Raw genomic sequence first — 13,161 nt, forward strand, 5'->3', positions numbered from 1 at the left:
GGGATTGGTTTTTTCAGAACTTGGATTTTGAGAGAATGCGATTCAATTCGTGAAATTTAACGTTTAAGCAATGAAAAGGAATGACAAATAGACATCAATATTAAATTAGATACATAGAGAAGAGACTTCTTTAATATAAAGTTAATTGTATTAAAATTATATCGTTACGGAATTTATAGCGCCTAAGATTATTTTGAAGCTAATTAATGTTAATAAATACATTTTAAGTAAATTAATGTTTACAGTTTTCATTTCTAAGTTAATTTATGGTAATATTCTTCATTTGAAAGGTAATTATTTTCGTGATTTTGTAAAAAAAAAAAAAAAAAAAAGTTAAACGACGATTTTGGGGGAAACTATTTCAACGATTATTATTATCAAAGATCATGCTTGTGACACAAAGGGAACTAATCTAAAATCAAAAGAGCGATTTAAAAATTAAAAAAAAAGTGAAATGTTTATCTAAAATTGCTCCAAAAATTGAAATATGAAACAAAACACAAAGGCACAAAATTCAACGTTCAACCAACAGACATCTATCGGGGCGGGGGACAAAATACATCGTGGGGGGGGGAGAGAGTGTTTTTTTTTATATAATGCTTCTTAACTGCTGACTTGAATCAAGGAAAACCTTGAAAACCAGTACCAGTACTTTTTTTTTTTAGTTTCGAAAGTCCAGCACCCACAAAGCTACGCAACTTCAGTTCAGCAGTAAAATGTCTTTTTGCTAACTTAACAAAAACTTTTTATAACTTTGATTTCAGCAGAGGGGGAGATTTTCTCTCCCACATTTTTTCCTCTAATGGAAACCCTGGTCTGCAGCCAAGTTATTTAATGAATAGTGGCACGAAACATTAAAATAATTGGGATTAATAATCCCCCCCCCCCAATACGAGCTTTCAAAATAAGAATCTCATTGGGGCATCGGATCGAAAAATATCAGGGATGGCAAAAGTAAATGAACCCATGTAATTTAATAAATAAAAGTACTTGTTCTATGCTGATTAATCTTGCTCATTTGTAGAAGGTCCTTACACTTGGTTGTTGAAACAATTATTATTGCATTCAACAGTAAATTACCGCCCTTAAGCCAGGGATAAGGCAGAACTACACGCAATATACCGACAGCCCGGGAATGTCATCCAGCTTTGCCTTCAACTGACTGACCAGTTGGTCGGTTGGTTTAGCTGGTTTTGATGCCGAAAGAGCCCCTGGGTGCTATATTGCGCCAAACGATTCTTTATTTTATATTTTTTATTTTTCACTTATGTATAAAAACACGAGTTTTATTTCAAAATGGAAACAAATTTGTAAATGTAGCATACACCGCCCAAAAGCTTTTTTGATCAGTTAGTGAATATTAAAAGAGAAACAGCAAATTGCATGCAAAATACCAATAGTTCGGTTATGGCATTCAGAGACTGCAGTTTCATCCTTATAGTGTTACTGTTTTTTGCCCAAGCTTTGCCTTCAATTTCGAGTTGAATAGTACCATTGCTGTGGACTCTCGCTGGTGTGATAAATTTACTTTTCCCACAAGTTTGTTAGCACTTTCAATTTCAATGAGTTAACATCTGTCACCATTTCGGTCATTGTCTATTCTAGACTTATGAGTCCATTACAAAAACGAAACTGCAGTCTCTGGATGGCATAACGAGCTGTCGGCATATTGCAAGAAATGTTTCAATAATTCTACAACTGAAAACTATGTGCCATGAAACGGATTAAAATAATTGAGATTAATAACCCCGAATGCTGCCAAAATAAGTTTTTCATTTGGGGCATCTCAGACCGAAAAAAAATGAGGGATGATAAAAGTAAATAAAGGTAAAGATCTTTTAATACATGAAAGTACTTACTCCATGCTGATTAATCCAGCTCATTTATAAAAAAGCACTACACTTGGTGTGTTGAAAGGATTAATATTCCATTAATTCTGCAAGAGAACACAGTTCCCCACAAAACATATTTTCAAAACGACGTAATTCCCAAGCGTGTCAACGAACTGTGAAATTTACCGGCAGCGTTCCCGAAATGTCTAAGCTTCTGGCTGCCCGGTAGTGTACCAAGCGACGTGGGAGACGAAATGTGTGCCGAAGAGAAAAATGTCGTCTGCTAGGGAGGAAAAGCAGCGAACGCAGCGCCGACGAATTAAAAGCGGCGAGTGCAAGGTCAAGTGGCTCAGGCTGAACGGCAAAAGGCGCGGAAGAAATTAGTTTCACTTATTAAATTAGGTTACTACATTTTTTATGTTTTGTAGCTGTCGAAGCTTTTCGTGAGGTAGGAAATACATTCAAAACAAAAAAAAAGTGACATGGTAGAAAGTGGTTATTTTGAGCCGGAGACCTATATAGAACGAGGAACGTCACTACCTGAATACTTATTTGTTTTCATTTATTCTTTATACTCTATCATTTACATATTTAAACAGAATTCTTGACACACTCTTCTTAATAAATTTAACTATCTTTCCAAAAAAAAAAAGGCTAGGATAAAGTGTTTCAATTATCACTTCAAAGTCCTGTTCATATGGAGCGTCTGCGGTGCGATTGCGTTGCGTTAGAACTAGTGGGCTTGTTCAGTGACAAGTCATCTATGAGAGCGTTCACATTTAGAGATGGGCAATGTCGTTCTTTTTAATGATCCGTTTATGCAACTCTTTCATTTGAACGACTTCATTCATTTAAAAAAGTTGCATATGACCTCCCTGCACTGCATACTCACATACATTCGATATGTTTGATTAGCTCAATAATATTCTTTGAGGGAAAAATAACTAAAATCATCTAAAAGTAAGAAAATATGCCGATGGAAAATGAATAAAGAAAAACTTTATTTCAAGCTAAAATGTATAAAGCAGTTATTGTTCATTTTGTAAGATATTTCTCAGTTGCCGAATGGTAAGATACGTTTTCCATTCCAAAAATTGCAGGTTACGTTTCAGCATGTTACAAAATTGAGTTTTTCAATTTTACTATAAAAAAAATTGTGACGTCAGAAAATTTGCAAAACATCTCCAAGTGTAATATGGAGATATTTTACAGGTGAACAGGCGAAAAAAAATCAAAAAAGTTGTCAAAACTGACCTTTTTTGACTTTAAACCAAACATCTGTCAACCATGATATCTACCCCCCCCCCCCAAAAAAAAAAAGTGCGTTGCTTAAAACATTTTTTTCCAGCTAGTATTATCAATAGACCATGTATAACGAAAAAAGTTGCAACAAATATATCGGTAGCTCACTCGGAGTACCGGATAACCTACTTTAAAAATTAAAAAAAAGGACTCCTTTTAATATTAGGTAGCTTAAAAATTGTTCCACAGTACCGTTGATAACAGAAAGAAAAAGCAACTTTTTTAAAGGGAAAACATTCGATAGTAATAACTCTTACTAAAAATCTCTGGATATTGAATGTAAAAGAAGCGATGTGGAAGTCGCCAAGCAAGTTAAAAATAAAGTCAAATCAAAAAAGATGGTAGTTGATAGGGATGTTATAGAACAGTGGTGCCCAATCTACGGCCCGCGGGCCACATTCGACCCGCAAAGCTGATTCATATGGCCCGCTGTTTTGTTTAATGCTACAAATCATAAAGCACGATTAATGACAATGACTCCAATTTGGTGCCAAATATTCAGAAATCGCTTTCTGAAATTCGCAACTCCAGAGCTCGAATACGTTACCTTGCGGTGATTAAATATACTAAAGAATAAGGTAAAACATTCCATTCCACATGTTTTCTTTGTTTTAAATTACTGGCTTCAGACAGTTTGTGGCGTGATGTAATTTCAGAAGAGTAGAAAAGAAAGCTTCTCACACAATCGTGGTGAAAAATTACTGCCATTCACTAAGTGTCAAAGCAAGTTATAAGCTACGGCATTTGTTTGTTTCACCTTTTTCATCCGCCATTAGACAGTGGCTGCAGCACCCCTATAGTTTATTTAAGTTGCGAATACATGGTTTTATTAAAATAGGCATCCTGTAATGATAACAACAGTTATTGGTTTGTAATTTGCTTTTCGTTTTCCATGTTATTTAGAAAAGGATGACATATTTTGAAACTTAGTGTGTGTCCTGCCCGCGAGAGTGATCTGAATATGAGACACGGCCCTCGGGCAAAAAAAGGTTGGGCACCACTGTTATAGAAGACAAGAGGATCGCCAGAAAAGTTATAAAAGGTATTTTTAGAAATAATTTTGGCGACAGAAAGCGTAAGAAGGGTTTTAGCAGGACAGGACGTGAAAAGTTTAAACATTTTGTTCGCAGCCCAAACAAGTTACACAAAACATTACTAATAAAGACATTGGAAATTTGCAAATGAACTGCAACGGTTAAAGAACAATTATGAATAAAGCTAAAAGTAAAAAGATCCGAATTGAATTCATTGTACTGTACTGAGAAAAAGGAAATTCAAGACTGATTGAGAGTTACAAATTTGAAGATTAATGCAATTTAAAAAAAAAAAAAAACGATTTTATCACAAATGCATCAATACAATGTTCCAAACTACTCACCGTTCAAAAGAACGGTCGTTCATTTTTTCAAGTGAACGAACGGCTCCGGTCATTCTAAGGATTCGTTCTTTTTGACCCGCTCGTTCATGAACGACACATCCCTATACTGACGCGACTTGATTTCAACACAACGATTTACAATGTCGAATGTTTAACGCAACGAATCGCGTCATGTAAACTGTGAACCCCTTGCTTCGGCATGTGAACTCTCTGGTAGAACGCTTGAATAATAATTGTTGGATCTAATATTTGAAATCTTCTGCGATTATTTGATACGCGATTGAAGAAATGTTTTTATTTCATTTCATCAGTGGCAAAGGTAAGGAGGTGGTCTCCCGGTTCGGACCCCTCTGCTGAAGCTCAAAATTCAATTCCTATAATGAAAAGAAGACATTCTTTTATGTTTGAAAGTTGTTTTTCTAATCAATTTTATGAAAGTACGTCTGTATACAACTTAAACCAAATTATAAGTCACATATTTTCATTTCAAAGTAGCTGAGTTGACTATTCTTTAGATAAACGACACATTGAGGACTTTTCTGATATGCCTCTGCATCGATTACTTGTAAACGATTAATAAATTGTATTATTGTCTCATTCTCATTCCTATTGATGCTTTTTATTTCCTTTCTGACTAAAATACATTTACTAATTGGAGAGATGTGAACAAATCAATTTTTTAGAAAAAAAAATACAAATGGATAAAGGAAATTACAGAATTTTTTTTTTTTTTTTAAATGGAAATTTTAGAGAAAAAAATGGATTAGATTTTGAAATAAACGGACTTATAGGGATTTGAAACTAAAAACAGGTACTTTTGAGAAAAAAGGGACAAGTTGTGAAGCCATGGTTAAGTAATGGGTCACTGGGCCGCCGAAATACCGGGAAAATTCTCAATAGGCCGACGCCTTGAGGAGCAATTATGAATTTTTATTAATATTTATGTATTTATTTTTCATGAAAAATATTTCTTTTTGAATCACTATTAAACATTGCGCATGCTTAAACAAAATGGATGTATTTTCTTTACATCTTCGACTTATCACACTTATTAGCGTTGAATTTTAGCTTTTACATAGCATTAGATAGTTTTTAATTTTTGTCACTGCATTTGATACTTTTCTCACCTTCAGTTACCTTTTGTATTTCAGGAGCTGCTACTTTAACAATGCCGAATATTATTACTACTAAAAAAAAACCACGATCAGAGGCGTATCTAAAGGCAGCAGGGGGCATCTGTTCCCGGGAGCAATGCCTTGAGAGCATTAAATTGAAGTTATGAAAGCTAAAAATAGTGTTCCCAACACTGAAAAAAGAAAAAAAAAATCAATTGAAAATCACACAAGGACAGAGAGGGGCATTTAAAGATTTTCTTGAAGTGCGCTGGATTCGTAAAAATATACTAACCGGTATTAGCCAAGACAATTTATTCTTGAAGTCTCGGAGATGTCAAAGAGTACAATGGCACATGAAATGAAAGTTGCAAATGGATGGAATGACGTCTCTGAGACGTCACTGTATGTCAAGGGGTTAAAACTAAAACGTATTCCATTACCGAATACCTTACGATTTGGAACAGCACAGATCGTGAAATTCGAAGAAGCATCTCATTTGTAAACGATGCTTTATCTTGAAAGTAACCAAACACAATTCGACTGTAACATATATCCGGCGCATAAACGAAAAAAAAAAAATCGTCGTTTCACTTTGAAGTCTGCCACAAATTCTCTGGGATCGGTCAGTGGCAGAGTCAATCTAAAAGGTTCAAAGCATTGCCCAGTAAAGCGATCAAAAACGACGTCCGCTGCTGATAAGCACCAATAGGAAATGCGTCACATGATGCAACCAACTCAGAGAAATAATTCACTTATAAGCAGATTCAAGAGCAAAATTAGGGATGTAACAAGCGTGAAAAGGATTTTGAACTTCACTAAGACCGGAGTTACGGTCAGCAAGAGGTCCAAGTAATGTACCTCATATAGTTTTCTGTGCCATTCCAAAAAAAAAAAAAAAAAAACTCAGAGGGAGAAACTCAATTGAGGAGTAATTTATCATAAAGGAACGCATCCACTTTTGGAAAAAACCTATTTTTTGACGTTTTCTAAATTTTCCAGATGACCAGAATCAAATCACTTACTCTCAAGAAGTTCAAACTGGGCAAATCCTATAGTTTATTTAAGGATAAAGTGTGATTTTTTTTATCAAAAGGTAACAAATCCGCCCTCTTCACTTTTTACTTTGAACAAAGGGGACACATCCTGAATGAAAACTTTTAGATTCAAAAGAACACATGTTTAAAATCCTCAAATTTTAATCCACTAGTTTTAGGCTCAAGTACTTCGATAAGAGAATATGAGAATGTGAAATAATAGGCTTTTGGTAAAAATAGAATTCTCAACTTTTAGGTTTTGGTTCAAAAGGACACATATCCAAAATTAAGATGGCAATATCGCCTTGTATTTTTATACAGACATTTCTTACTCTGGGCCATGATTTGCTGTGCTTTTGTGCTCGATTCTGTACCCAGATAAAACTATTTTGCTCTTATCCTAATTCGTTTTTTTCACCTCCTGAACAATGATCATTTTTGGAACATGTATATGTTCCCTTTTGGTGAATTAGTCCTCAATTGGCATTCAGATTATATTAAACGTATGGCGTTACCGCCCACACTTCATAAACAATCCTTACTCCAAGTTACCTTTCCATATTTTCTACCTTTTCGTAATTTAGAAAACTCAGAGCTAGTATTTTATTTCTCTCAGCATAAAACTCTGCACTCCACAATATTATGGCCTAATTTCTAAATGAGTCATTCCATGTCAAGTGACCTAGTGGTCCCCACTCCACTATCTCCGATTTGAATGAAATTTTGTAGAGGTGAGGTTTGTAACTAACCTATGCAAATTTGCAGTTTCCGAGATCCAAATCCTGAGGATATAGAATCTGAAAAAATAAAAATAATAAAAAAAAAAAACCCGAAATGGCGGATCAGCTTTTTGTGACAAATTGCCTTCTTTAGCCAAAGTTTGCAGAAAAAGTTATCACCCTGGAACCCTGAAATTTTTGGAACTTGAAGTACAATTGGCTTGGATGTTAATACTCATTTATTTTTGTAAAATTGAGCTCATTATATTTTCTATATTACGCGTGTAAACTCGTGAAAAAGCGCGGAGGGGAAATTTTTTCCCTGATTTTAGGTTGTCATAAAATCTGAACAAAAATAATTCAAAGGTTCGTACTTCGTGATTCTATTGTAAAATTACTTGTTTTTTAGGGTTACAGTTGCCGAGTTTAAATATCTATTTTCGAAAAGATATTGTCATCCAAAGTGGCTATCAAAACCGCACAAGTGCAAAACAGCCTATTTTCAAAGCGCTGTAGCTCAAGTTTGTCACCTCGCATCTTCTTTCCGTTTATACCATTAGAAAGAATACATTTTTTCCTACCAAATTAAGCTTTTTTTTCGATGGTGTTCTTTCGAATAAGGAAAAAAAAAAGAGCTTGAAATTCTGTCTGTCTTAACGATTTGCAACGTTTAAGGTCAGGTTGTAAAAATTTTTATCACACTGGAAATCTGAAATTTTAGGAACTTAAAGTACTTTTGGTTGTCAATACGTTCTAGTATTTTTGTGAGTTTGAGTTTATTAACTTTTGTGTAGCACGCATGCAAAGTCTTGACAAAACGCAGTGGGGAAACTTTTTTCTGGATTTTAAAATGTCATAAATTAAGAACAAAAATAATTTAAAAGCTCTCTTATTTGGTAATTCCACTGTCAATATACATGGTTTTGATGAGTAAAAGTTTTAGACCGTCAATATTGATTTTCTAAAAGATATTGCTATCTAAAGTGGCTATCAAAATCGTTCACATGAAAAAAATCCAATTTTCAATGCACTGTAGCTCAAGTTTGTTACCTTGCATCTTCTTTTCGTTTATACCATTAGAAAGAACAGATTTTTTCCTATAAAATTTCTTTTTTCTAATGCTGTTCTTTCAGATAAGCGTGAAAAAAAAAAGAGCTTGAAATGTCGTTTACGAAAAAATCTCGTTCTACATTAAATAGAGAATGGAGATTACTAGCAACACCGGTGCATAAGTGATTTAGCAACTGTTATTAGTCAGAAATAGTTTTTTTTTTTTTTTTTTTTTTTTTTATCTCTTTTAAAAAGTTATTTTTCAAATTAAATATGATAGAAACAGAAAAATATCCTGTTCTGGAAACAGACTGATACATCAGACAAAACAAGATAATGAAAATTTGCATTGGTTAGTTTTAAAAGCATCTCTACACCTCTATATAATTGCATCCAATTCGGAGATGGTCCAGTGGGGACGATTTGAAAAATTGGGTCAGGACTCATATTAGATTTTTCATCGCCTTAACTGGGCACAAAACCTTTTGGTAATCCAGCAATTCGATCCAAGTCCACCTATAATCAAAGTACAACACAACATCCTATAATCAAAGCACTCTAACCATCCCTGAACGACCTTAATTTTAAGAATTATATCTTACTAACTGTGCTCGCATGGCTGTACTCGTGTTATAAAGTTAAAATTAAAAAAAAAAAAAAAAAAAACACTTTGAGCAAAAATTTTTGGAAAAGTCTTTGCGTAAATCCCCTTCTCACTTCGAAATAAAATGAATGATCTTGTTCCGAAAAATGCGTGCACACATAATTTTACCTAAGTTCCAATCAAAGTCCATGAAGTAATAAAAATCCTGATATATGACGTTAATTGTCCGACAAAACTCCCTCTTCGAAAGAAAAAAAAAGCATCTAATTTAAATATGCTTTTAAATCAATCGAAATCACCATAGCTAAAAGCGTTTGGAGTCAAATGATTGAGGGAAAAAAAATACCTTGAAACGATTTCAATCCAAAAGAAATTGCCAGTAGAGAAAGCAATGAATAAGAAATATTACTAAGTTGAGATTTATCGTCTGGTCTAGAAATATTCATAATGAAGAAAACAAATCAAAATAACAATAATAATAATAAGCACTGTGTTCATATACGAGCAAAAAAAAAATTATTTAATCGAGAGCATTAGGCTAAGTGACGACAATAAGCAATCTTGATTGCTCAGTTAGAATTAGTGAAATCCCGCAACCCAAATAATCAGGAATTCGTTTAAAATACTTAATACAAATAGAACAAAATAAAAATCCGTGCTTCCACTGAAGAAAAAAGGATTTAATTAAAATTAACGCTTAGTTACAAAAAATGAAGATTACCCCCCCCCCCTTCGAAGAAAAATAGTTGCATTAAAATACACACCCCAGATGAAAGGCGGATAATTCAAATCTTTGATCAGCTGAAAACCGCGAATGTTTTTTTTTTTTTTTTAAATAGATGCGCTTTTTCACGGAGCTTCCAGTTTCACCTGAAAGGCGAACACAAAAATGACCAACTTTTGCAAAAATACTTTTTTTTTTCTGAGCAATCACGATTGCTTATTGCTTTCATTTGATTGTTTTTGGCGTTCCTATCATTTTATTTTCCCACCGCCACCCTCTGCAGCATCACCGTCGACCGGCTCCTCACGATGCTGCTCCTATAGCGAAAGCCATCTCCAGGTTGCATCCATATCCTACACACACACACACATACATTCACAAACACACACACACACGCATACATACAGACACCTACACATACACATACACCTACACATACACACACATGCAAACACCTACACATAAACCTACACACAACTACCCACACACTTATACCTGCACACAGACACAAACACACATGCCTACACACAAAGACACAACCCCCCTACACACAAACACACATACCCCCCCCCCACACACATAAACACACCCGCCTACATACACACACACACTCGTGATTGCGAAAAACATAATTTGAATCTTGAATTCAAAATTCAGGTCAAAATTCAATTTTTTTTTTTTTTTTTTTTTTTTGAATGATTTTATGAATAATTTCACTCACTATGCTTCTTTAGTTACGTTACATTAGCCAAGTGCAATATTTTTTAAACTTATTTATTTCGTTAAAAAAATGGTCACTTTTTATTATAATATATAGTTCTTGTCGTTCCGTCAGTCATTCTGTCACAACACATAAATTTTATTTTTAGTTCAATGCATAATTTTTTTTAATAAATTAACAGTTTCTTTTTATTACTTCACTATGTTTAAAGTATCAATCAGTTAAAAGATTCAATTAGAACATAATTCAGAGAAGTTTCGTTTTCTACTAAAGAGACGCAAAACTGGGTTTACAAAAGCGTCATTTCTTAACGAAGCGAAAAATAGCAAAAAACAACGAGGAAAAAAATCTATTTTGTTTTTTATATTTAAATTGTTAACGCTGAAATACAGAGAAAAAATGGCAGTTTCAATGAAAATAATTTCACTGTAATCACTTTTTATTTTGTTGACAATATCATTCCGTCACCCATGGAATTGCTCTGAGCTAAAAGACATTATTTCCCTTGTTATAATCAACATAAAAGGACTGGTGATCACTATAAAATAAAAAACTTTTAAGAAATTTAAAAAAGAAAGAAGAAACAAACGAAGGATTTGAAAAACGTGACCACGGCAATACAAAATAAAACGTTAATAACTTGGAGAAGAGATTTTCGAACTCCAGGTTAAAACGCTTGTAACTTTTGTTCTAAGTGAGATAGAAGCTTGGATCTCCTACCGTAGGTCTAGTTAGATCTGGAGAAAAAGAAAATCGCTATTTCAATGATGTCAAAAAGAAAACTGGAACATTCGTTCGCTTTTTATTGATGGTTTTTATGAAGAAAGTAGAGTCTGAAATCAAGCAAAGCCTTAAAAAATTCGACTCTCGCCGTAATGGGGTCGTTTCCAAAATTATTCAAAGTATTTTTTTCTGAAAGAGCATGTTTAAAAACATAGAATCTGACTATTTTTTAAATAATTTGTTTAAGTGAAATATTTTTAAAAAATTACTTAAATCGGTGCTCTTTCATCGTTTAACGCTTCTGCCGATGACATCACAAATGGGGGCCGTGGTAGCCTGATCGGTAAGGCATTGGACTCGGGGTCGGAGGGCCTCGGGTTCGATCCCCGCTGGTCGAAGACCCACCGTCGTCATTAAAGGGGACTGGGCGACGTTAAATATGCTCGTGGTCTCAATGTCCTCCAAGTGAAACGATACCTCTGGGGGTGCTAGTACCAGGTAGCTATTAGCTCTTGGACTAGTTCTAAATTCTCATTAACTGTTCAATCCGGTGATGGTGCTGCCATCTATCGGTATATAAAACAATGGAGGCAAGGCACTTAGTATGCAGTCCTCGACATAAATACAGTTGTAGTCAGTTGTGACTCTTGAATAGAATAGACATCACAAATGATGAAATGCCATTCAGTGTTGCCATTCACGGTCCAAAATATTTAATTCGCATTTTTACTCATGTGTATTGCAACGATATGGTTGATAGCAAGCGTAGAGCGCAATTTTAATTCGCTGTTAGATTATCATAACGTGGAAACGTAGTAGAAAGATGCGGCAAAGTGCATCATTTGTGACGTCATAAAGACCACGCCTTGTTTGAAAAATCGAACATTTTAAAAAATTAATTTTAAAAAAAACTGTTGGAAAAATGAAAGTATTTTCTGGGTCCATGTTATTTTTTTGCTCATTCTATCCATTTCAATAACTAAAAGCCTTTTGACTGAAGGAAACCACCCCATTATGTTAGAGAATTGGAAAAAATTGCGTAGAAGGCAGAAAATCTGCCCTTTCCAACAATATATATTATATTTACAAATTCTGTAAATAATAATTATTTTTATGATTGATTTGTTGTAATCTGGCTAAATTTGGCGTTTATTCTATTATCTTCCATCTAAAATTGTCTTAGTAACGTAACCTGTAAATAGTATCTTGTAATGTACATACAAAAACACCCTAACATTCGACTGAAGTGTACGGTCCTCCCATTTCTCAACGATAAGATTTGTGAATAAAAAGAAAATATGAGAAATTTGTAGAACTTTGTAGGATTTTCTAAATATTTCTTCGCTCGGTATAAAACGCCGGGCGTCTTGTGAATGAGAGCAGAGTCAGTTGTGCTTTTTTCTGAGATTCGTCGGGATCGTTGTTCTGTTTATTGTGAGGCATTTGAGTAAATACGTGTGCCATCGTTGAGTTTACGGTGTTATTTGATATTTGCTTAAGTGCTGATGATTGATTTAGCAGTTGTAACTACATTTCCTGTACATAGCTATAAATAAATCTCTTGTGCTTTTCTCAAGAACTGTGTCGTCATTCAAAGAAAGTTTGACGTTGCATCGAACACATAACAATATTAATGTTGTGCAAGTGGCTTTTAACCCCCATATTCAGTAGTTTATATGAAAATGGAGTCTTAAATTGGAATTAAAAAAAAGAACTACTAATCGAACTTTTTTCGAACCGATTTGCAAACAATTCCCGTGCTTAAAGAAACAAACTGATAATTCCAGCGAAATCGGCAGGGAAGTTCTCAACTTTTGTACATTCAAATACAGAGACGTTTTTGGAGGGTTCATTTAAACCATGTAGAGATTCAACATAAAGCTAGTGTTATGATCCGGTTCTCAAGAAATTTGGCGACCTTTCTTGAAATTTCTGGCAGAAGACCTCATACTTCGATAA

General features: G+C 34.2%; 1 protein-coding gene across 2 annotated transcripts in view; it reads right to left on the reverse strand.

Moving 5' to 3' along the window:
* Window positions 1-13,161, reverse strand: part of LOC129229232 (phosphatidylinositol 4-kinase beta-like) — a 145,776-nt gene that overhangs the window by 116,903 nt on the left and 15,712 nt on the right. Inside the window, exon 1 of one of the 2 annotated variants that reach the window (XM_054863499.1) lies at window positions 1,860-2,049. The exons of the other annotated variant lie outside the window; for it this stretch is intronic. Coding sequence (XP_054719474.1) covers window positions 1,860-1,864 — 5 coding nt within the window. The 5' untranslated portion in view covers window positions 1,865-2,049. Of the gene's footprint in view, window positions 1-1,859; window positions 2,050-13,161 lie in introns of those variants that run through there. 2 annotated transcript variants of the gene reach the window in all.

Source organism: Uloborus diversus, chromosome 1 (genome assembly GCF_026930045.1).
Source record: "Uloborus diversus isolate 005 chromosome 1, Udiv.v.3.1, whole genome shotgun sequence".
Lineage (NCBI taxonomy): Eukaryota > Metazoa > Arthropoda > Arachnida > Araneae > Uloboridae > Uloborus > Uloborus diversus.